This window comes from Plectropomus leopardus, chromosome 13 (assembly GCF_026936395.1).
Source record: "Plectropomus leopardus strain MGB_pleo_1.0 chromosome 13, ASM2693639v1, whole genome shotgun sequence".
Classification (NCBI taxonomy): Eukaryota; Metazoa; Chordata; class Actinopteri; order Perciformes; family Serranidae; genus Plectropomus; species Plectropomus leopardus.
Window position 1 is genome coordinate 4,556,014 of NC_142188.1, and position 21,880 is coordinate 4,577,893.

General features: G+C 37.6%; 2 protein-coding genes across 3 annotated transcripts in view; both read left to right on the forward strand.

The window, feature by feature from the left end:
- Positions 1-676: 676 nt before the first annotated feature.
- Positions 677-10,324, forward strand: LOC121954628 (uncharacterized). 2 transcript variants are annotated; one of them, XR_015778501.1, is made up of 8 exons: positions 677-1,781; positions 2,256-2,355; positions 2,829-2,924; positions 4,058-6,361; positions 7,336-7,491; positions 8,032-8,092; positions 8,787-8,995; positions 10,016-10,324. XR_015778501.1 is itself a non-coding variant. In XM_042502259.2 (8 exons), exons 1-8 carry the CDS (start codon positions 1,737-1,739, stop codon positions 10,042-10,044), a joined length of 2,916 nt encoding a protein of 971 aa, XP_042358193.2. In that variant the 5' UTR covers positions 686-1,736; the 3' UTR covers positions 10,045-10,324. The 2 variants fall into 2 exon arrangements, 1 of the variants encoding a protein (XP_042358193.2); XM_042502259.2 differs by having other exon boundaries at positions 686-1,781; positions 8,787-8,911.
- A 2,115-nt stretch (positions 10,325-12,439) lies between these two features.
- Positions 12,440-21,880, forward strand: part of pdxkb (pyridoxal (pyridoxine, vitamin B6) kinase b) — a 28,060-nt gene continuing 18,619 nt past the window's right edge. The window contains exon 1 of the mRNA XM_042502413.2: positions 12,440-13,012. Coding sequence (XP_042358347.1) covers positions 12,932-13,012 — 81 coding nt within the window. The 5' untranslated portion in view covers positions 12,440-12,931. The remainder of the gene's footprint in view (positions 13,013-21,880) is intronic.

The following is a 21,880-nucleotide window of genomic DNA, read 5'->3' on the forward strand; positions in this document are numbered from 1 at the left end:
ATCAAAGATATGTAAAGCAAAAAAAAAATAAACAAAAATAAACAAATGAAGTATTTTTTCAACATCTTCAGAAAGACTTCAAGGAAGATGTTACTACTGAGTGATTTTTTAAAAAGCTGACAGAATAAAGAGTAGGAATGACCATGAAATAAATAAACCAAAAAAAAAAAGGATAAATACATACATAAATCTAATTTTAGAAAATAATCGTTGTTCTCTAGTCTATATCATTTAACTTCAGCCTGATGACGTTGACATTTCAGTTATTCACCAGTTCAGATCAACATGTTTTGCTTTTTAGTCTCTTTGTACGTTTAAACACTGCAAAAGCAGCTAAGAAGCGCTGAGTATTTCTGCTCTTGTTTCAGTTTTCAACCAGGATCAACAGTGAGTGACATGGCATGTGAAGCCTGCAGCACACATGGCCTAAAAAGGACGCTCACAAAGGTTGCATTAAGCTGCAGCAGTTTGGGAACAGACTATTAACTGAAAAATCAGTGTAGCAGTGCATGGAGCCCAGAACATACTCCTGTCCCATCTCTGTCAGTTTAGTGTCAGAATACTTTCTGTCAGAAAGGGTTAAATGTGTAGAAGTGTTACTGCTCCAGCTCTGTTGTGCTGGCACATGTAGTAAAAGGGGGGCGTTGTCTTCATTTCAGTCTGTCTTCTGCGTCAAGAAAGACAAATTTAACCACAAAAACGCCGGGAAATAGTCAGAACTTCCTTCAAAATAAAAGTATCCTCACTGGAGTTTATCACTGGCTCTACAGTTGTGGAATATGTGTGTTTTCTAAAGTACTGTGAACCAGGAAAAAATAAATATTCAGTGACCAAATAAATAAACAAATTGTTTTTTTAAATTTATATAAACTAGTTTATGTTTGGATGTTTTTCTGGTGTAACAATAATGTTTGAACATTTTTCTGGTGTAACAATAATAAGAAAAATAATAAGAATAACAACAACGTTATTTATATTGCACCTTTTAAAACAAAGTTAGAGGGTACTGTACAATGAGACAAATCATGTACAAGAGTGGAGCAAAATCAAATACTTAAAGTAACAATAAATGTCATCAGTTAAACAGAAAAATAATGATCAAAATTGAAAATTTTAATATAACATACAGGAATATACGAATAAAGACAGTCAAAAAAAATAAAAACAAAGGAGTAAAAAATATAATTGAAAAAATAAAAATAGACTCAATAATACCGGTTGTTGTTGATGCTTTTATTTTGATAATAGTGGCCGGAAACGCGTTCTTCTTCTTCTGTGGTGCTTTACACGTGTCTTTGGAGGCGTTAGGTTGAGAGCTTTACGTAACTGTAATGCTATAAAAACTCAGGACAACAAACAAAACATGTCAGCCAGCTAGAAAACAAACAAACAAACAAACAAACAAACAACGTATCAAACAAACAAACAAACGCTTCAAAGTCGATTTAATCGGTTCAGGTCGACGCAGGAAGGTCTCGATCAGCGCGTTTACTTTAGCTAGCTAAACGAGTTTAATGCCGTTTGTTATTGAACATTTTTGCATTTTAATCTCCCGTTAAATGATCCGTTAGTGTGTTTGCAGCGGTAAATCCGAGGGTCGCGGCCATGGTGGAGGACGCAGAGCTTCAGGACATTTAGTACTTTCTCAGAGCGACCTGACATCCCTGCTCACCGTGAAGCAAAGAAACGCACATTTATTTTACACAGTTATCCTCTGTTTTTACATTTAAACAAGCATGGCTTCTGCTTTGTTCAGAAGAGGATCAGGATTATGTGCAAGAGTAAGTATGTTGTTTTTAAATCTTTAATTTGACCTCAGTGACTTTTCAGTACCTTTGCACACAAACATGAATAAAATACGTTATATTGTTGGGTATTATTAATGCATTTAAGGACATTTTTGACGTAAATGTGCATTTGACAACATATGCACGTTGTAAATGCACATTTATCTCAAAGTAAACACTGAAAACACGATTGATTGACTCATTTTAACACGTAAAGAAGTTAATTTCAAAATGATATCATAAAAGCATGCAGTTGGAAATATAAATACTATGTAAAACTAATTTTTACCAGGGACATTAATTCACAAAAGTAATTAAGTTGTAGTTTGTAGTAACAATTTACAGTGCAAAGAATTCCTTAAATCTAACAATTTAAACTTGTAACAGGTTTGCAATCTGGCACCAGCATTACTTTGTGCATCCCATAATTTGATTTCTGTGTGTGTGTGTGTGTGTGTGTGTGTCCAGTGTATTCACAGGGAGTTGTGCAGAGTAGTATGGAGGCCGCAAACTGCCCTGTTCAGCTCCAAACCATCAGACAAAAAACAGCCACGCAGGACACACATCAGTAAGAAACTCACACACACACACACGCACGCACGCACGCACACACACACTTTTCTGATTTTCTGTCAGATTTGTACCTGTAGTCGCTCAGGTGTCACTGTAATTTAGTCATATGTTTTTTCCACTCCACCAGTGGAAGAGTAAAAGCGTCAGCTAGTGGTGAGAAAGATTTTATAAGTTTTGTTCTAAGTGGGCAACACGGATAAAATCCTTTGTCACAATATGTATTTTCTTATTTCAATATCAATATATATTATGGTGAACAAACCTTCACGGAAAGTTAATTGAGAAACTGATAATGGATAAATGCTCAGACAAGAATGTCAGCAAATGAAAAACCTGGAAACTCTGTGAATATTTCCATTAAGCAAAATTTGAGACTGCCGTATGGAAAGACGTTCGCTAAAACAGACTCACCAAGTATTTCCAAACAGGCTGATTTTATTCTCAGTCTGTGTTTTCTTTTACTGACAGAGAAAGCGAAGCCTCAGCCAGCGGTGGATATCGCCAAACTCCTGGAGCAACTCTACTCCCAGCGCAGGCCGGCCACGACGCCTCCCGCCGGGACAGGTCAGCACATTACGGATGCTGCGTAGAGCAGCGTGTCCCAATGTTATGATGAAGGGCCATGTTAAGAAAAAGCCTAATTTTATGAGAATAAAGTCTTAATATTATGAGATTAAGTCATAATTTTATGAGAATCAAGTCATAACTTTACAAGAAAGAGGTTGTAATTTTTATGAGAATAAAGTCTTAATATTATGAGAATAAAGTCATAATTTTAGAGAAAAAGGTCATTATTTTATGAGAATAAAATCTTAATGTTATGAGAATAAAGTCATAATTTTACGGGAGAAAAGTCATACTTTTACGAGAATAAAGTCTTAATTTTCTGAGAATAAAGTCATGGTTTTATGAGAGAAAAAATTGTAAGTGTATGAGACTAAAGATGTAATTTTATGAGAAAGGGGATATTATATTACTGAAATAAACATATTGCCAGCAAACTATAAAACAGGCTGGAGCACAGGCAGCCTGCTTAGCAGCCAGTGTCCTCGGGAGGGGAGCAGACAGCAGTTTATTCTCATGAAATTACAGTTTTTTTTTCTAAAACTATGACTTTATTCTCATAATATTACGACATTATAAGTCTCAAAAAAAAATCTCCTCAACGTCGCCCTAAAAGTCTGTCGTAGAATATAGATGGCAAACAACTCTGAGATTTTTTTCTTTCCTGTCAACACAGCAGGTGACAGGAATTTGCAGCTGAAGAAAGAGCTGGTTTTGATTTTGACATGATCTCTTTCCTCCCTGCAAGATGTCTAGAAATCAAGATTAAGAGGATTTAATTGCAGGGATTATTTGTGAACCCCTTCGTCATCACACCACAGTTAATGCACGTCTCCATGTATCTTTTGAGACGTCCTGTTTTCAGACGGTTAGACTAGGTTATATAAATGCGGTGGAACGACATGAACGACGACGTATGGGAAACCACGTCCAAATTTAAATGACCATAGATGAGAGAACATGTCCTTAGATTGCCTGAAGGACAGCTGAGTTAACAGACTGTTAATTAATTGAATCCCTCAGACGCTGATTTGTTTCTGCCATGTCTGTGCTGAGTGGTTTTACTCACCCCTCTTCTCTCCGTGTCCTTTTACATCCTCTTTATCCCTCTTCCTCTCCTCTTACTCCCACAGCTCGACCTGTCAAAGCCTTTTCCACACCTACCAAACCTCCTGCCGCCTCCTCAGAGAAAGTTCCTCCTTTGTCAAAGACAGATCCAGCAGTTTCTGTCTTTTCTGCTGCTTCTAGCTCAAAAACCGTAGATACCGACAGTGTTGCTACAACCTCAGGTCCCTCCCCAACCAGCACAACACCTGCACCAACAGAAACGGCTCCAATAGAAAGCAAAACCTCGGCTGAAACAAAAGAAACAAATGTAGAAACGGCTTCATCATCTCTTTCAGGTGCTTCAGTAGAACCCTTAATAGAAACGACAATAGAATCACCAGTAGAGCCTGTCCTTTCTGCTGTGGAAACACTAGAATTTGCTGAAGGTCCAGTAGAGCCCAAAATAGATGCTGCATCTGAAGATGCTCAAACCAAAGGCACAAACTCAGGAACTTATGATGTCTCACACTCTACCAAAGGAGAACCCTTAATAGAAACCATAGTAGAATCACCAGTAGAAGCTAGCCATTCCCCTGTGGAAACACTAGAAGTTTCTGCCATTGCTGAAGGTCCAATAGAGCCCGCAGTAGACGCTCCAGCTGAAGACGTGCAAACCAAAGACTCACAAGTCTTACAGACTACTAAAGAAGAACCTTTAATAGAAACTACAGTAGAATCACCAGTAGAAGCCAACCAGTCTCCTGTGGAAACACTAGAAACAAGAGCTGTAGTTGTTGAGGGTCCAGTAGAACCGATTATAGATGTCAAAGTAGATGTAGCAGCTCAGAAAGTAGAAACCAAAAGCACAGACTCAGGAGTGGTTGACATTCCACACACTGCAACAGTAGAATCCTCATTAGATGCAGTTGAAGCATCAGTAGAAGCCAGCACCTGTCATCTGGAAACACTAGAGAGTAGAGCTGCTGAAGAATCAGTAGAAACCAACAGCACAGACTCAGGAGTGGTCTCACACAGTGCCAAAGAGGAACTTTTAATAGAAACTACAATAGAACCAACAGTAGAGGCCAGCACCTCTCCTATTTCTGAAGGTGCAGTAGAGTCTGCAATAGAAGCAGTTGTCAACCTTTCACATACTGCCTTAATGCAAAATTTGCAAGAATCTGCACTCTTGCCTATGAAAAACGAATCCACAGTAGAGTCCACAGTAGAATCAGTGAGTGACGGCGTGGAGGAGGGGGTGAACAAGTCTGAGGAAATGACTTTAGAGTCCGTGACGCTCCACGTAGACGAGGTTCTGGTCGCGTCTTTACAAACGGATGAGCTCCTCCAAACGAAATCTATCCTCGATGAAAAAGCAGAAAAGCAGCTGCAGGAGTCGTCCGTCCAGACGGAGATCGAGAACAAAGCTGCAGCTGAAAGTGAGAGTTCAAGCGAAGACGAAAGCGAGATTTTAACCGACTCTCTTTCAAAATGGGACACTCTGTCTGAAGATCTTCAAGAGTTAGAAGGTGAAAGTGGCGCGTTGGTGAACGAGCTGCTCTATCATGTTCCTGCGGCACTTTCCAAAACTCCTGGCACGAGTTCAGCCTCTGATCCACCTGCAGGAGCAAACGGAGAGCAGACGGAGGAGACGGAGGAGACGGAGGCAGAGGCGATGACGCTGGAATCGATAACTTTAGCAAAAGTGAAAGCCGAAGTTGAAAATCTTGAAACCGAAGTTTTTCTAGAAATGAGAGATGCACTTGAGAAAGAAGCTGAGGTACAAGCTAAAGAGGAGACGTTGGAAGACGTTGCTATTTTCGAGGACGAAACAGAGGCTGAATTATTAGCCAGACTGGATTCTGTCTCTGAAGCCACAGACGCTTTAGAAGCGGAGACATCCGTCCTGCTGGAGGCCATGTTCGGTTCTGAGCAAGGATCGAGGCTGCCCCCTGAAGCTTTGCTCGTTGACCAGAAACTGGAGCGGCAGGATGAAGCGACAAGTTCGGAAGTCAAAAAAGATTCGGACGAGCAGGACAGAAGTGTTCTGGAGACGATGAGTCTGGAGTCTGTGACTCTGGCTGAAGTTGAGGCGTCTTTGGGAAATCTCGAGGACGAATCTCTGAGTGAAACTACAGATTATCTGGAGAGAGAAGCTGAAATTGTTGCTGGAGAGACGATGGTGGAGGTAGAGGACGTGGTGGTGTCTGAAGAGACGACTGAGGCTCCGAAGATCGAGTCTCTGTCTCTGCCTGAAGGTGACGCTCTGTCTGAAGATCTGCAGTTAGACACGCTGATGGAGGACTTGTTTTTTTCCGTTCCTGGACACGCGACAGGCGTAACTGAAGGCCCGATCAGTCAGGAGGTTGTAACAGCGAATATTTTGGATGGTAAGTTTGACTCCTGAAGGTGAAAGAGATGTAAAGTACTGCAGGAATAAGTCCCAAAACCCAGAAATGAGTTTGCATTTTATTACTCCCGAGTCTTTCGTCCTTGAAGTGAGAAATGTTTTTTTGTGTAGATGCCTGAAATAAGGTCTGTGGTTAACTTAAGAGACTTAAAGTTTTTATCTGCTACATAAAATACATCAGTAAATATCAAACTTTTATGTGCCTTAATCCCTTGAAACCTGAAATTGGCTTAATTTCTTTTGAAAAGATGGAGAGCAGGCAATGAGCAACTTAAAAAAATACCAAAAAAATCATGAAAAATTACAAGAAAATTACCCAAAATTAGCCAAAGAAAAAAAGAAAAAAAAAAGGAATCAAAGAGGAAATGTGCTAAAATAAAATAAAAGTAATATATAAAAATAATAATAATTTCTTATTATTATAATAATTAGAAATATAGTTTTTTGGTATTTGTCCTTAATTAAAATTTTCTAATGATTCTCTTTTAAGCTCATTTTTTAGGTCATTTTCTTTGCCTTTGTTTTTGCAGTTTGTGAGACATTTCATGTGAAGTTGCTTATTACCTTTTTTCCATGTTTTCTAAAGAAATCACACAAATTTGCTCATTGTTTCAAAGGCAAAAACACAATAAAACTGATGCTAACAAGTTGCTAAAGGACACTACAGAAAGTCATCTTATCGAGCTGCACCGAACACGATTTTATAGCCTCATTGTGGCGGCGACAGTAAGCGCCAACATTTTACCAAATGCTGAAAGTCCTTCAAACTCTGATGGAGACTTTAGAAATAGATGTGTTGTGATAAAAGCAGAGGAGAGCAGAGAATAAAGTGTTTTATAAACCTGTAGAGAAGATTTTAACTAATACAGAAGTTTGTGAAGTTGTCAATGATTTAAAAAACGTTGAATCAGCTCCTCTTCATCTGTCTTGTTTTTGGGGTTGTTTTTACCACAGCGACAGTAGCCGATGGGTCAGTCGACGCTGATACAGCGGCTGCAGTGACAGATGATTCTCCAGCTTCTCCTGCTCTGGAGGAGGTGCTGCAGGGACAGGAGGAGGAGGAGGAGGAGGAGGTGAAGGAGGAGGGAGCACAGGCTGAAGCCTTCGCAGGTAAACACACATGCAGACACGCTGAGATACGCACACAGTCATAGATCATATTGGACAACTGAATATATGAAAAAGAAAAAGTGATTGTTGGATTGTCTATTCCATGAAGTTACAGATTTTTTTTGTTTGACTTTATTTACAGAAATAATTCTAAAATTTGTCTTCTATCCCAGGATGTCAGCTGTTTCACATAAATACAAATAAAAACAAAAATAAAAATACTTAAGCAAACAATAAAATAATACAATAAATGCTACAAATTTCAGATGTTGTAAAGGGTTTCAGATGCTGTAATGCTATATAACAAGCAGGTGCTGAAGCGTACTGAGGCTTTAATCCAAGTGTTTTAGTTGCTTAGATTCAATATCATAAACATAATTTATTTGCTATAAACTCTCTTGAACCATACCATAGTTGTAGGTGTGGATATTTTATGAATAAATCATTTTAAACATTAAACAGAATCTGGAGTTCTGCTGAACTGTTTAATGTCAGTGTTTTCATCTTGTTTTAATGGTTTTGATTTCATGTGTTTTTCAGATTTAGATCCAGTTCAGAGACTCTTCCTGGAGAAGATCAAAGAATACAACAACATGCGCAGGTAACAGACGAAAGAGGTTTCCTGTTATTTTCAAAAGGAAAAAACTGGAGAGCTTTGGTGGCTCCATGTTGCTGGACTTCTCCTGAACAGCCAAAAGACTTGCATTTTTAAAGGAATAATACAACATTTTGGGACTTAATGCACAGATGTGAGAATGCAGGAGGGATTTTCTTATTTACTCTAAAAAAAGAGAAAATTTAGGACAATGTTAAATGCTGAAAGTTTGTTAGTTAATTAGTTAGTTAAACCCATTTTACTTAGATTTTTTTTTTAAATTACACAAAACAAAATTAACAACAAAAATAATAAATATAAAACATATAAAAACGTGTTAATGTAATGTAACTTTTATTTAGGAAAAGTTATAGCTTTTGTTATATTTTCAGGTTCTATTTTAATGTGCTAAAATGCATATTTAAATATTTTGGTGACTGATTATTATTTTGTGACAGTTATGGCCAGGTGTGTCTTTAAAAAAGAGTTTAAAATGTTTCTATAGAGGTTAAATAGATAATTATATCACATGGTCTGTCTTTTCATGCGTACAGCAGCTGTGAAACATTACATTTTAATAACAGCATGAAAACAAATTTAACATGCAATATCGGAGCGATGATATTTAGATATAATGTGGAGGAGACGACGCTCGAATGATGATCATTTCCTTTTATCTCCTCCCCTCTTCGTCTCTAAGGTTGAATGGAGGACTGTTGGGGGCGGAGCCAGATTACGAAAAATACCTGTCAGAGGAGACCGCAAAGCTCCAGAGACAGTATGGTGGAGGAGACCTGAGCAGCTTCCCTGAGTTCACCTTCAGCGGTGAGAGAGAGATGCAGTGAGGAGAGACGATCAGTCACAGAGAACTTTATAAAGACACTGTAGAGAGAGCTGTATCAGCAGCAGGTATATGAAGTAATAACCCTTTCATTGGCTTCAAAGATATTCCCAAAAATCCCTCTGCAAGTGCGTAAATCCTTGGCTGAACGCAGCAGCTAGTATTTATGTGATGACTCAAATAATAGAAAAATATCAAATATTTGAAATGCAGAAAAGATCAACTTCTTAGCAATCATCAATATAAAGTAGTGCCAGAGGGAAAATAATTTCATCACAAATTTGTTATTTTTGGCAAATAAGTGACAAGAAATTGACAGATAGAAATGACAATGATACGTTTTAGAAAAGTATAAATACTGTGAACAGAGTCACAATTCTTTAATACCTACATTCAGAGAATCCTACCAAAAATGCTGATGTTAAAGAAAATGATTATCAGAAGATATATTATCTGATTTTGTAAAAACTCTCACAGATGTATTTTTCAATTTTATTTGTGGTTTTGAATATACAGTTAAAAAACAGATGCACTGCAAAAAATGACAATAATAGTTTCCTGTGTAATGTAGAGGTAGCACAAATTACAGGATAGTTGTAATTCCCCCCGCTTCTTACTCTTTTTTTATTGCAGAAGGAAAAACATATAATACACCCATGTCTACATCTTCTCGTGTACTTAACCATATACATACAGATGCACACATAAGCATACACACAAGTGCAGATTTAACGGTTAAAAATCAGTTGGTAAAAGCTTCAAAAATCCAGAACTGATCTGGCACGAGTCTAGCTAGATAGTGTCGTTTTTCAGTAGGAATGCAAAAAAAATAAACATAAAAACATCTCAGTCACATCTCTCTTCATGTACCTTGTTTGAAAAATACATCATGGCTGATAATCCAGTTCTTTATGGAGATTATGAATTGTATTTTTACCTCTGGAACACGATGTTTCGGTTCTACAGCACTACAGCTGATTAAAAGGCATTTTTACTGCACAGACTCATTAAAATATGCACAGTGACAACATTAAAATAAATATGCTCCCAAATATGCATTAAATTACTCCTGCTGTTTTCTTTTTCAGAGCCCAATATGGACCCGGACTCCAAATGATCCATGACGCCTACCTCCTACTCTTTGTGCTCTTTTTTGGAGATCTCTCTGTCTTCCTCCTCCGTTACCTCCTCATTTCAGTTTCTAGAACAGAAAAAGGGAGAAAAAGAAGCATAGAAAGTTTGTTTTGGTGATCTGCCATAAAAATAAGGGAACTTATAATGAAAATATATTCCCGGCTGTTTGTATTGTGCAATAAAAATAGCAGCAAATTATATATGAATATTCTATTTTATTAAAGCAGCATTTTCAAAAGAATAAGTCTTAAATTCTCTGATGTTCTCTGTGTGTGTGTGTGTGTGTGTGTGTGTGTGTGTGTGTGTGTGTGTGTGTGTGTGTGAAATGCAATTAAAGCGTCACACAGGGCAGTCACGTCCTGGATGAACAGAAGGTGGAGCTGTCAGTTCAACATCTCTCCGTTTGGCTCCATTTGTCTCTGTCTGCCGCTCTGTTTCTGCTCCTCACACTCTCTCCCGCTCTTACCTGCATTTGGCTATATTCGTCTGTGCATGCGCTCTGTGTCTCTCAGCATCACTGCTGACTGTGTTGTGTGGTGACAGAGGCAGTCTTTGCCAAGTCAAATCCCCCCTCAGTCACGACTCTGTGATAGAGATAGTGTGAGTCACAACCAAAGACACACACACACACACACACACACACCAAAAAGAAAAAAACATGAGCGCAGCACCAAAGTAAAGGCTAAAAAATGCCCTTTTTAATAGTGTCTGAGCACCAAACAGCACCAGGACCCAGTCAAAATCAAAGGAATTAATAATAGATTTTATGCAGAAGCACCTTTCTCAACACTCAGATAGGTAAAACAAATACATTAAAACAGATAAAAGCATTATTATTACTCCTTTTCCAAATTAAATGGCTTTTTGAGGGCTTAAAGATGCTCAAAAACTCATGACACTTTGCACATTTATCAGAGCTGCTTAAAAATGAAATACTTTACAGGTTTCAAGCTCGGGTGTCAAAAAATTACTAGGAAGCACCTCCATAAGGGACCAATCACACTGAGACGCGTCGCTAGAAAAAGTAGATGCGCTTCCAAGGTGTTTTTGGAGCGATGTGTCTCGGTGTGACATACTGAAGCATACTTTGTTGTAACTTTCACCCGCATGTACAAAAATTGGGTCGATAAAAATGTCTCTAAGAGCAATACCCTAAACTATTTTTGGCCATTTGCAGAGGTCATACTTAAACAAACTCTTTCTTGAGAATTGATAAGATTTACTTCTAAATTTTTTCGTACCATCTGAAGACCTTTGACATGAAAAGTCATCAAAAGTTTGAGTTTTCGTCACACTGTGTGACCGTGGCGGGGCGTCAAACTTTCATGTTTCGCCACAAAACAGAAAGTGGTCTTTAACTCCTCTGTACACGGTCCAATCTGCCCCAAACTTCACATTTTTGATGACATTCCTAGCCCGAAGACAACTGCATGTTAATAATTAGTCATAGTTGTAGCGCCACCTACTGGCAACAGGAAGTACGCCCTATGATACTGTTGTCATTTGATTTACATAACATTTACATGGTTTGTTGTACATATGACATGGAGCAACATGACATGCGATTAATGTGTTCTCCAGCGCCACACAGTGTGCACAGGAAGTGGTACAAAATGTAAAATAGCTCACTCCAGCTTCCACACGCAAAGCACAAAACACCATCTCACCTCTGTATGCATTATTCAACTTTTTACAGAAATTCACAACCTTCAGTCCTGCCAGTGCCAACAGCTTGCATCTTTAATTGTATTCTGTTCTTTTGTCCTTTTTGTAGCGAAAAGAAAAAAAACAACATCTGACCAACAAAATAATATCACATATTTTCAAAAACAATTTGGCTGTGTAAAATTGATTGATTTAGATTACAAGAAAATAAAACAGAGTTGTCATTTATATTCAGGCATTTCCAGCAGTGTTGATCAGGATGAGGGTCATTTTCTTAAATTTGTTTTTTCCAGTTATTCCATACATGGCTCAAGCATATTAACAAATTCAGTTATGTAATAAACAGGAAATAGGACACTGCAAACGCAATATAGGAAAAACAAATATGAGAAAACGGACAAAAACCATGCAGGACAAACTATATACTATTTACACACACACACACACGCACACACACACAGCTTCTCAGCTTTGCTATCTTTCAGTCTGTGTAATGTCTGGATGTAATGTTCTGTTTCTGTTTTGAATTATTATTAGTAGTATTAGTATTATTATATTATTTGTTTTGGGGTGGGGTCTTTTTTTAGGCCATTTACATTTATGAATGTAATATTTCCCATAAAAAAAAAAAAAAAATTATTCATTTTGAATTTATCAGGATGCGCTTAGTGGCCCTTTGATGACGTCACTCGGTTTAGGCGGTCACACAGATCGCCTGCACAGAACACCGGCGTGCGTGCGCGCGCGTGCCAGCAAAATGTGTTTTGCCCTTCACTGTTAACTGCAGCTGCACGCGACCTCTCGGTAGTCCCGTCAGCACGTGACACACTTTGTTTGGCTTTGGCTCCACGTTAGCGACAACGATCGCGGCTAAACTGCTGTTTTTTTGTTGTTTGTCCGCGCGTGTGTATGTGTGTGTGTGTGTGTGTGTGTAAGGAGGAGGGGGGGCGCACGCGCTCTGTCTCTCCTCATCACACACTCGGTGCACATCACCCGCTACAACCAACCACCACACGCGCTCACACACACCGCCATCCTGCGTGTGCCACACAGCTGGTTAGCTAGCTAGCTAACGTTATTTTAACGGTCGGCGTTGTGATTTTTTTTTTTTAAATCCAGTTTTTTTTCGGACGGTTATGTGTGGACGTGATTACCGTTGAAGTACCGGATTATCTGCTTCCCTCCTCGGCTGACCGGGAGCCGCCATGGAGTGCCGTGTTCTGTCCATACAGAGCCATGTAGTCCGTGGATATGTGGGCAACAAGAGCGCCTCTTTCCCATTACAGGTAAGTACAACTCGCATGCGCCCATTATCGGACAGCGGGCGACGGTACGCCCGTCATCGGACACGACCCTGCCTGACAACGCGTGCACACAAAATTTTATTTCGACTTTCCATCGGAATTAAATGGACCGATGTAAATGGTGATTTTTGTAGTGATATACGCTAATTACATCGTTCAAAGTTCGTACAAATCTTGGCTAACTGAAATCGGTCATCCGCCTAAACCGCCGCTGGATGAGTTAATGTGTGATTCCTATTTTTTAGCGTAAAAGGCCATAAATGACGGTATTGCTGAACGTGCTGCGAAAAGCCCAAAATAAAATCATTGTCATAGATGTCAAGCAATAAACGTGACGGCGGGTGCCGTGCAAATAACCCGAGACAGCCTGTCCTCCTCTATTTATCTATCCGTCAAAGCATTTCACATAAAAATGTGAAATATTGATAATATCACGGCAGTTTTCTCGTTTGGTGGCGCCTCGTAATTAGGCGATAACTGGAGAAGCGACGCTTTATCTGACGGAAAAATGTGGCACGACCTGTCATTGGGAGGGTGTCCGATAATGGAGCAATGTGTTTTTATGTTAGATTTCACGACAAAACGTGCATGTTGCATACACTAATGATAAATGTCCAGCAACCTCGATGTTGTTAATGCCAGAGGTGGCAGAGTTGGGTCTGATAATGGACCTCCTGGTGTTAATCAAATGACCCCTCTCTTGGATGAGTGGTGAAAATGATTATTACTGTTATGTTTTTTTTTTAAAGCAAAAAAAAAAAGCTTTTGAGTCTCGATTTTCAGTCAGTCTGTGTCAGTATACCTGTCTGCAAGGTTGAAAAAGCAGCTGGCTAATGATAATCTCAAGGGTTATATGGAAATTTGTCTCCAGTCTGTTAACCAGTCACCTCAGTGTCGGTGCCTCAGGTTGTCATCATTTGCTCACAGACGTTCAGGCAGTTTTAATAGCCATGATGTGTATAGCAGGGTAAAAAACTGGAAAAAGTCATGCAACTTCACAATCTCATTTTCCTGACCTGGAAAAGTAATAGAATTAGTGAAAATCATCAAATGTTATGGAAAAGTAATTGAATTTTGTTGTGTGTCATGAAATTAATTGTTACAGTTATCCTCTGTGGATAATCTTCCACCTTGTGTAAAATCAATGCAACCAACTGTTAGAGATCAGAAAAAGTTTAATGTTCAAGAAATAATTAACACTTACATTAAATTATACGACAGGATAAAATGGGGTAAGATTCCCCTCTTAATATCAAAGTCGGTTCACAGTAAAATTATAACATATTTAGATATGAGTGTAGCATATGCAGTATGATGATGCATCAGAACGTCATTAATATTGGTAGATATTGGCTCTAAAATTAAATGTCGTAATCAGCCAACATGCTGATTTCTGCAGATACTGCAAACTTTTTTTTAATTGACAAAGTGAATATGCATAAAACATCAGCCCTAAGACCTTTGGTTGAAGTATTTTTCTTATTTTGCCAAATGAATACATTTTACATACACTGAAAAGCGTTGTATTTTATGTCTCAGAGTACCAGAGTATGCTTCATATGACTTGATTATCACTAAAGTTAGGTGAGGAAAAAAATAGGAAAAAAAAGTGATTATATTGATAATGGTATCGGTTATCTGCCAAATGAGTTGTTATGTATTGGATATCTGCAAAAAAACAATATTTTGCCTCCCTGGGAGAAATAAATTAGTAGAGTCATCAATTTTGTTGTTGTAGCACAAAATTCAAAATCTTGGACAGGAAGTATCCTGCTTCTCTATTGGGGTTGATGCCCCCTGTCAAAGGCAAGAAGCCCCCCGAGTTTAAAATGAGCTGTCTAACTAAATAAAACAAACGAAAATCCCAGTTCTGGTGGAATAAATCTCAATAATGCAGTAATTCAAATGAAATGTGAAAATTCTCTAAAAGCATAGTCTTTAATACATGTGTTGAGAGTAGATTTAGTCATTTAGTCATTTAATTCTATTAGGGGTCCTTGAAAAGTCATGGAAAAGTGTTGAAATTTTTATCAATGAAAACGTGTGGGGGCGTCTAGATGGACACAAAGTCAGCCTCCTGCAGTGATAACCTGCAAGTCCCGTACTACAGGAGGGACAAATAATCAATACAGCTATTTGCCGCTTTGAGTTTTCTGATAAACCTGCACAGATTGTGGAAAGGAGCTCTTTCTTTATCTCAGGTGGGAAAGCTGTTCTGAAAATTGAGCATTTTGCTGGATTATGACTGTTTTTGTTATAAATAATTGCAAAGCACACATGTAATAATATTTCATTATTGATGTAAATTTAATCATTCAAGATAGATTTCTGGTCATACCTTTTTAGTTGTACAGTGTTTTGTGTATGAGTAAAGCTCAAACATAGCTCTAAATCACTGCTTAACTTATACCACAATTACCGTAGGTCCTTTAAAAGTCTGTTTATTAATCTAAAAATATGGCCTTAATTGGTATTAAAATGTCTTAAATCAAGCTTTCAAAAGTCTTAAAAATGCTAAGTCATCGGGAGAAGGATTTAAAAATATGTTTTCTCACATTACATTGCAGAATCCCCAAATAACTGTAAATGTCTATTTTTTAAAAATATTTTAATGAAGTTAACGTAGGCAGATCAGGACTGATAAACCATATATACACTCATATACATTTACCACATCCAGTAAATGAAAAATTAACTTTTTATCTAGGCAAACCAAACATTAATATCATATTCATTGTTTTCCATGTGTTCCACTCTGGAAAGTTTGGATTTTTTTTCAGCGTTTGAAGTAGATCATCTAACTTGACCAAAAAAATAAGTTTTATTTTTAAGTAATTTTTTTTTTTTAAGTAAGTTTTTTTTTTTAAATTTTTTAAATTTTCCTTAATTAAACTTTGAGTCCCAAAAAAAACGTCCTAAATCTTACTGTCCTGAAGCTGAAGGGACCCTGTTATACATTCGTGAGCTGCCAGTGACCACAGCAAGCACTGATTCCTTGCATTATGTTAATGGTTAATCTCGATAATCGTTAAACTCACTGATAGCTGAAGGTGACCACCACAGTAGCAAACAGCAGTTAACAAAACCGATGATCATTTTCAGTTTGCATGTTAGTTTTTAACTGGTAACATATGAAATCAGAGGGTGCCTATATGAACATTTAACGTCATGTGTGTGACTCTCACCTTTAATCAGAGGGTCATCTGAAGAAAGGGAGGGTATCGAACATCAGTCAGTTAACTTGAATGATACGGTGGCTTTTCAGTCGCTTACACATAAAGAACTGTTAAGTACAGCTTTTGAGTGGCTCAACATGTGTCTCATTCTTTAGCATCATAATAGGAGCTACATTAATGGTAGTAATAAAGTCCTCACCTGAAGGCAGAGTTTACTGAGTGCTTTACAAAAAGGCATAACTACTACATTAAGGAGCCAAAAAAGACCAAATGCATTCAGAATAAGCTATTTATCTCATGTTACGTGAAAGGACACAAAGGTTATTAACACCTCCCGGCTATGAAAGTGATAGTCATTTCCCTTTATGATCCTTAATGTTGGCAGTAGGATGATGGCAGTGATTGCTTTGGGTCTATAATTGCCGTGCTGATGATGATGATGATGATGATGATGCCAGTGGTTGTTATAGTTTCATGTTTTCCACCAGCAGCAGTGTGGCAGTCCATAGTGATTGTGAGGCTAGTCCTACAGTTCATGTCCCATCATCCTGAAAGACAGTCACTTGTTGTGAGAAGTGCCGAGTCTATTTTTAGCCTGCTGCGCCCCAGGATGTATTTTGTGGTTATCCTAATGGCTGCTGGGCTTTTAGGCACGTCAGCGGGTTCAGTACAGCCACCAATGCTCAACTACTACGGCTGATTAAGGCCTATTTGTACCAGGCTAATGTTAAAATAGTGTTTACCAGTGCGGCTTACCAAAGCTTAAACTACACCCTGAAATTAACCAGTGCATTGTACTTGGTATAATACAAAGCAGGTCACAGTGAAGTTCACTGTCAACATTATAAACGCTTTAAAACCAGAAAAAAACAGTTTTGTTGTGCTGCGTTCAGACGCCTTTCACATACATTTAAACCTTTGAGACCAGTTTTAAGAGAGAGAGAGATTTAGAAATTATGAGAAAGAAAACTACACTTATAAAATTAATAGTGTAATTATTGTTAACTATTTTATATATATATATAGTTTTACCCTTTATGTTTTACCTTTTTAATTTTTTTTTTAACCTTTTTGCTTTCTGTTTTTGGGTAAATTTCTGATAATTTTCTTGTAACTCATAACTGTTTATGAAAGAAATTGAGCCAATTTGCTCAGGTTTCAAAGGGTTTAATGGACTATTTGATGGCTTTTTAAAGACACTGGTATCCAATATATTTCCCCTAATATGTGTGGATAACCATAATACATGTTTGTGAGTATAGATAAGATAACACTTTATTGATCCACAGGGGGAGAATTAGGTCTTTAAGTATGGCTACATTTGTTATTATTATTACAGCATAGTCTCTTATAAATAGGTGCAATAAAACTCACTGCTCATTTGATAGTTGTGTTATGAGCCAAACCAGCTTTAAAATCACCAAATACTGATACACAAATGTGCGGAGCATCCTTTTTACGATATTTAGTAAGATTACATTAAACCTGTTTGATTGCACAGTGTCAGGACCGTCTTTTAACACGGCTGCCTGCCTGAAAGTCACACAAGCTACATTGCCTAAAATAGTCTTGCAAAAGCATTTCACCAGTTGTATTAACTATCATGAGTGCTGTTGTGATTTCTTTATGCACTGTTCCTCAGATGAGAAATGAAACCAGTCATACATAATGTATTTAGGATGTTTTCAGATTGTTACAGTGATAAAATTTGTCGTTTTTTATCTTATTTTGCACTTAAGGGTCTCATAAGTTCTGAAATTTAAGGAGACAACTTTTTACTTTTTAAAACACCACAATTTTTGTGGAGTTTTATTTGATTTCACAGAGATAGATTACAGTTTTACAATTACACTATACAATTATGCACATTTTCCTCCACCCACTCAAACCCTCGACAGCCACCCTCCACCCCATCTCACGAGTAATTAAATAAAGTGATAATAATAATTTAACATTCACATATAAGGGACAAAATAAACCCATTAAAAAAATAAGTAATAAAGATGTAGAAAAAGAAACAGTTTTCAAAAATGTACATTTTTGCGTGCAGTTTACAAGATAAGATAAGATAAGATAAGATAGAAGTTTATTTATCCTGAAGGAAATTCTTGTGCCAAATTGCTCCAGAAATACAGCAGCAAAAAAGAATCCAACAACAGAGCATCAAATAAGTGAAAATAAAATAAAATAAAATAAAATACAAAGTGTCTGGGAAAAAAAATACAAGGCATCTAGTAATAATAATGTTTAAAAGTAAAAGTTGAAAAAAAATTGCACATGGATTTTAAAATTGTAAGTTAACAGAAGTGCAGTACTATTGCACAAAATATACTTCAGTTTTCCTTCCTGCAGAAGGGGGAGGAGTCATACCGTTTGATTGCCACAGGTAGAAAAGACCTGATTGTTTTATGAATGAAGAAAAAGACAGTGTTTTAAATTTAAACGAATAAAGAAAAAGCCCACAGGCCCAGCGACGAAGCTGCGCTCACTATTCAGCCACAACCATGATTCAGTTGGTGGTGAGGATTAGGGATAAGAAGAAGATGATGATGATGATGATGATGATGATGGTGGTGGTGGTGTCGTCAGCGAGCGTGCAGGGCATCCCTCTCTCTGTGCTGACAGGACAGAGTATCTCAGGCCTGTCAGTAGGCAGGAGACGGCGGTATGAGGAAGCAGGGCTCTGATTGGCTGCCACAGGATTCCTCCTGGTGACGTCACTGAAGACGGAGACAGGCTGCCTTAGAGCTGGACTGGATAGATTAAGCTTTCACATAGAAATAAAATTCAGGACAAGTGCTGTCTTCTGGTGCCAAATTGTGCCTTTTTAGATATGGAGTTGAATTGAACTAATATTATTTTGAAGCGTGAGAGTATAAAAGCTTATGAGCGTTATAGTTAAGCAGCAGGGATGCAGTGTTTTGCTGAAGGACACTTCAGCTGGTTAGAAATTTGCTGAGATGCTTTGCTGTTCTTCTTGTTACTCCCCTGCTCCCCTGAGAGTGAATCGTTATGCTTTTAAATGAAAGAAATTGCTGTTATGATCCACACTCAGTGGAAAAAAATAGCAATTGCCCTGCAACCTATTTAACTGGCAGCCCATTCAGTTTCAGATAATGATGTTAATACCCGAAACGTCCTTTAGAGGAGACTGGAGCCCTGTGAGAAAATTCGTCATTGTTGGTAGCCAGACAATCTTATATTCAATGCTCATTTCTGCTTAATGTAATTAAACTTGTTCTTGTAGCAAGAGCTGGAATAATTAGTTAATTATTCAGTAACTTAAACAGATAATTGCCTTGATAATTGATTAATCATTCAAGTTGTTTAGCAGAAATGCTGGTTTTGCTGGTCACAGTTCGTCAATTGAAGTGTTCAAATAGCTTTTTGCCAGTTTCATGTCTTTATTAACTAATGATATCTAATTTTAGTTTATGGTAGACGACTTCGGTCCAGACCAAAACATCTCAACAGCGTGGAAATGGGTTTTCAAGAACTCATTCATAGTTTCCATGTGGTAAATTATTTAGCCCTGTGAAACCTGTATCATCATCACTTTTCTTGTGTTGCGCTCGGACTCCTTTCACACGCATGTGAACCTTTGAAATCCAAGCAGATCGATTTCATTTATTTTGAAAGCATGACATGAAGGCAAAAAGCAACTTGGCAAGAAATGTCCTGCAAAATTGCAAGAAATTAGTAAAAGGTGACAAAAAAAGACCTGAAAGAGAACTAACAAAGAGAAAATGGTTAGACAGTTTAAGAAAAAATAGGGAAAAAATTATGTATTATTTTATAGATTAAAAAAATCAACTTTTTAGTGCTACTTTAAGACCCCTAAAGAAAAACAGTCTGACCTTTTGTAATAACTTTGTTTCTATCTCAGTCACTCTCGACTTTAGCCCTTGTTTATTTTCCTCACTTCGTGTCTCACTTTTGTGTCTCTACTCGTGCGCTGAACTGAGCTTCCAGTCAGTTATTTCATTAACTGACGGGATTCAAGATGCTGAATCAGCTGAAAAAAGACGAGAGGGCCAAAAGTGCAGAACACACGGTGAGGACTGCTGATTAGATGCAGATGCGAATTAGTTCCAAATTATAATCTGGTTGGTATACGGTGCATCAGACGGTCATTTATGTTCCCTTTAAATTAAAAAAACAAGGCGACGAACGCTCGCCGACGGCCCAACATTGACCCATCATCGGCCGTTGACTTGGTGTTTCAGGGCCTCAAGTTTACCATTTTTGGCTGTTATAGGATATTACAGGCATTTGATCCATTTTTATAGAATGAAATATGAATGACAAACTTATTATAGGTTTTTATTTAATGGAATTTTTATTAATTTATTTATACAGGAAAACAAATAAAAGTAACATTTGGTGTGTTGCAGTTAAACTCAGGTTTCTGTTTAGCAGCACAAAAACACAACAAAGAAAGAAAAAACAGCAATAAAACACAGGCAGCTACATATAAATACAAGTTTGCAGTATAAATACACCTTTAACTTATGAACATACTGTAAGTTGGACATATAATGTTCTATTTATGGGCTGATACAGGAACAAAAAGATGCACACATGAAAAAAAAACGCAGTCAAATATGTTTTGAGCGTACAGGAGCTAACCCGAATCTGAGGGACTCTGCCTGCTAAGTCACGATGCAGTAAATATAGCATCTGCGTTAACTCAGATGTGATCAGCCTGTACTGTAACACATGTTAATTAAAGAAACTCTTCATTCGTCAGTTGCGTGAGGGCTTCCTCCGTTGGGAATTAACCAAAAGTGTTTACTCAGAAAAAGGCAAAATGTTTATAATTTTGTTAATATCCTCTCCTGAGTATGTGACGCTGCTTTCCAGGCAGCAGCGTTGTAAACAGTCTATCTGTGTCACTGACTTGAGGCTTATGAATAGAGAGAAAAAGGATGTGACCTAAATAACATATTCTTAGCCCCTTGAACATCAGTAGGCCATAAATACAGCGTTTTACATCAACAGTCAATTTGCTTCCTGCTTTTAAACCAAAGACACATGTGATTGACAGGTTACTCCTAAATGGTCCTGTTTTCAAAACAGTCAAAAACATGTTTTTTCACGGCTCTGGAACCGCAAACACAAACAGATCTTTGAGAGTACATTTCATCAATAGGCTGGCAGTGTAACATGTAAAGATTCATTTAAAGTTGTGCCATTCTGAGCTGCACGTTTATCAGGTAGACCAAAGTGAATACCACAATAAATCCTACCTTCGTAAAGGTTGTCATGTTCAGCTGAAACTGTTTTAGAGATGTTGATCTTTTTTCTTTCTTTCTTTTGATCTTTTTGTGATGTCAAACTGAGAGTATTTCTAATATTTTGTCATAATATCAATGTATGATAAGGCTGAACAAAATGAAGAAAATATGCTAGTTGCTAGTTGTTATAAAAATAAATATTGTGATAATGATAATACTTATGATAAATAACTAGATTAAAACACACTTGTCTCTGCAGCTTTCAGTATTCTGCTAACAAAGCAAATTATTTTTGAACATTTTATTGAACAAACTGAACAATGCACAAAAGGCACCAATAAAAAATGAAGATGGTTATATTTTAAAGTACAGTTTTCCACCGATACTGCCTTAAAATTAACCCAGAAAATCCCAGAGTACAACATTGCAGTCTTTCA

What these genes read in the sequence shown, in the direction of transcription:
- LOC121954628 (XM_042502259.2), top strand. Translation starts at nt 1,737, where the DNA reads ATGGCTTCTGCTTTGTTCAGAAGAGGATCAGGATTATGTGCAAGA. An exon ending in GATCAGGATTATGTGCAAGA is followed by an intron (nt 1,782 to 2,255) that starts GTAAGTATGTTG and finishes GTGTGTGTCCAG; the next exon opens with TGTATTCACAGGGAGTTGTG. An exon ending in GACGCCTCCCGCCGGGACAG is followed by an intron (nt 2,925 to 4,057) that starts GTCAGCACATTA and finishes TTACTCCCACAG; the next exon opens with CTCGACCTGTCAAAGCCTTT.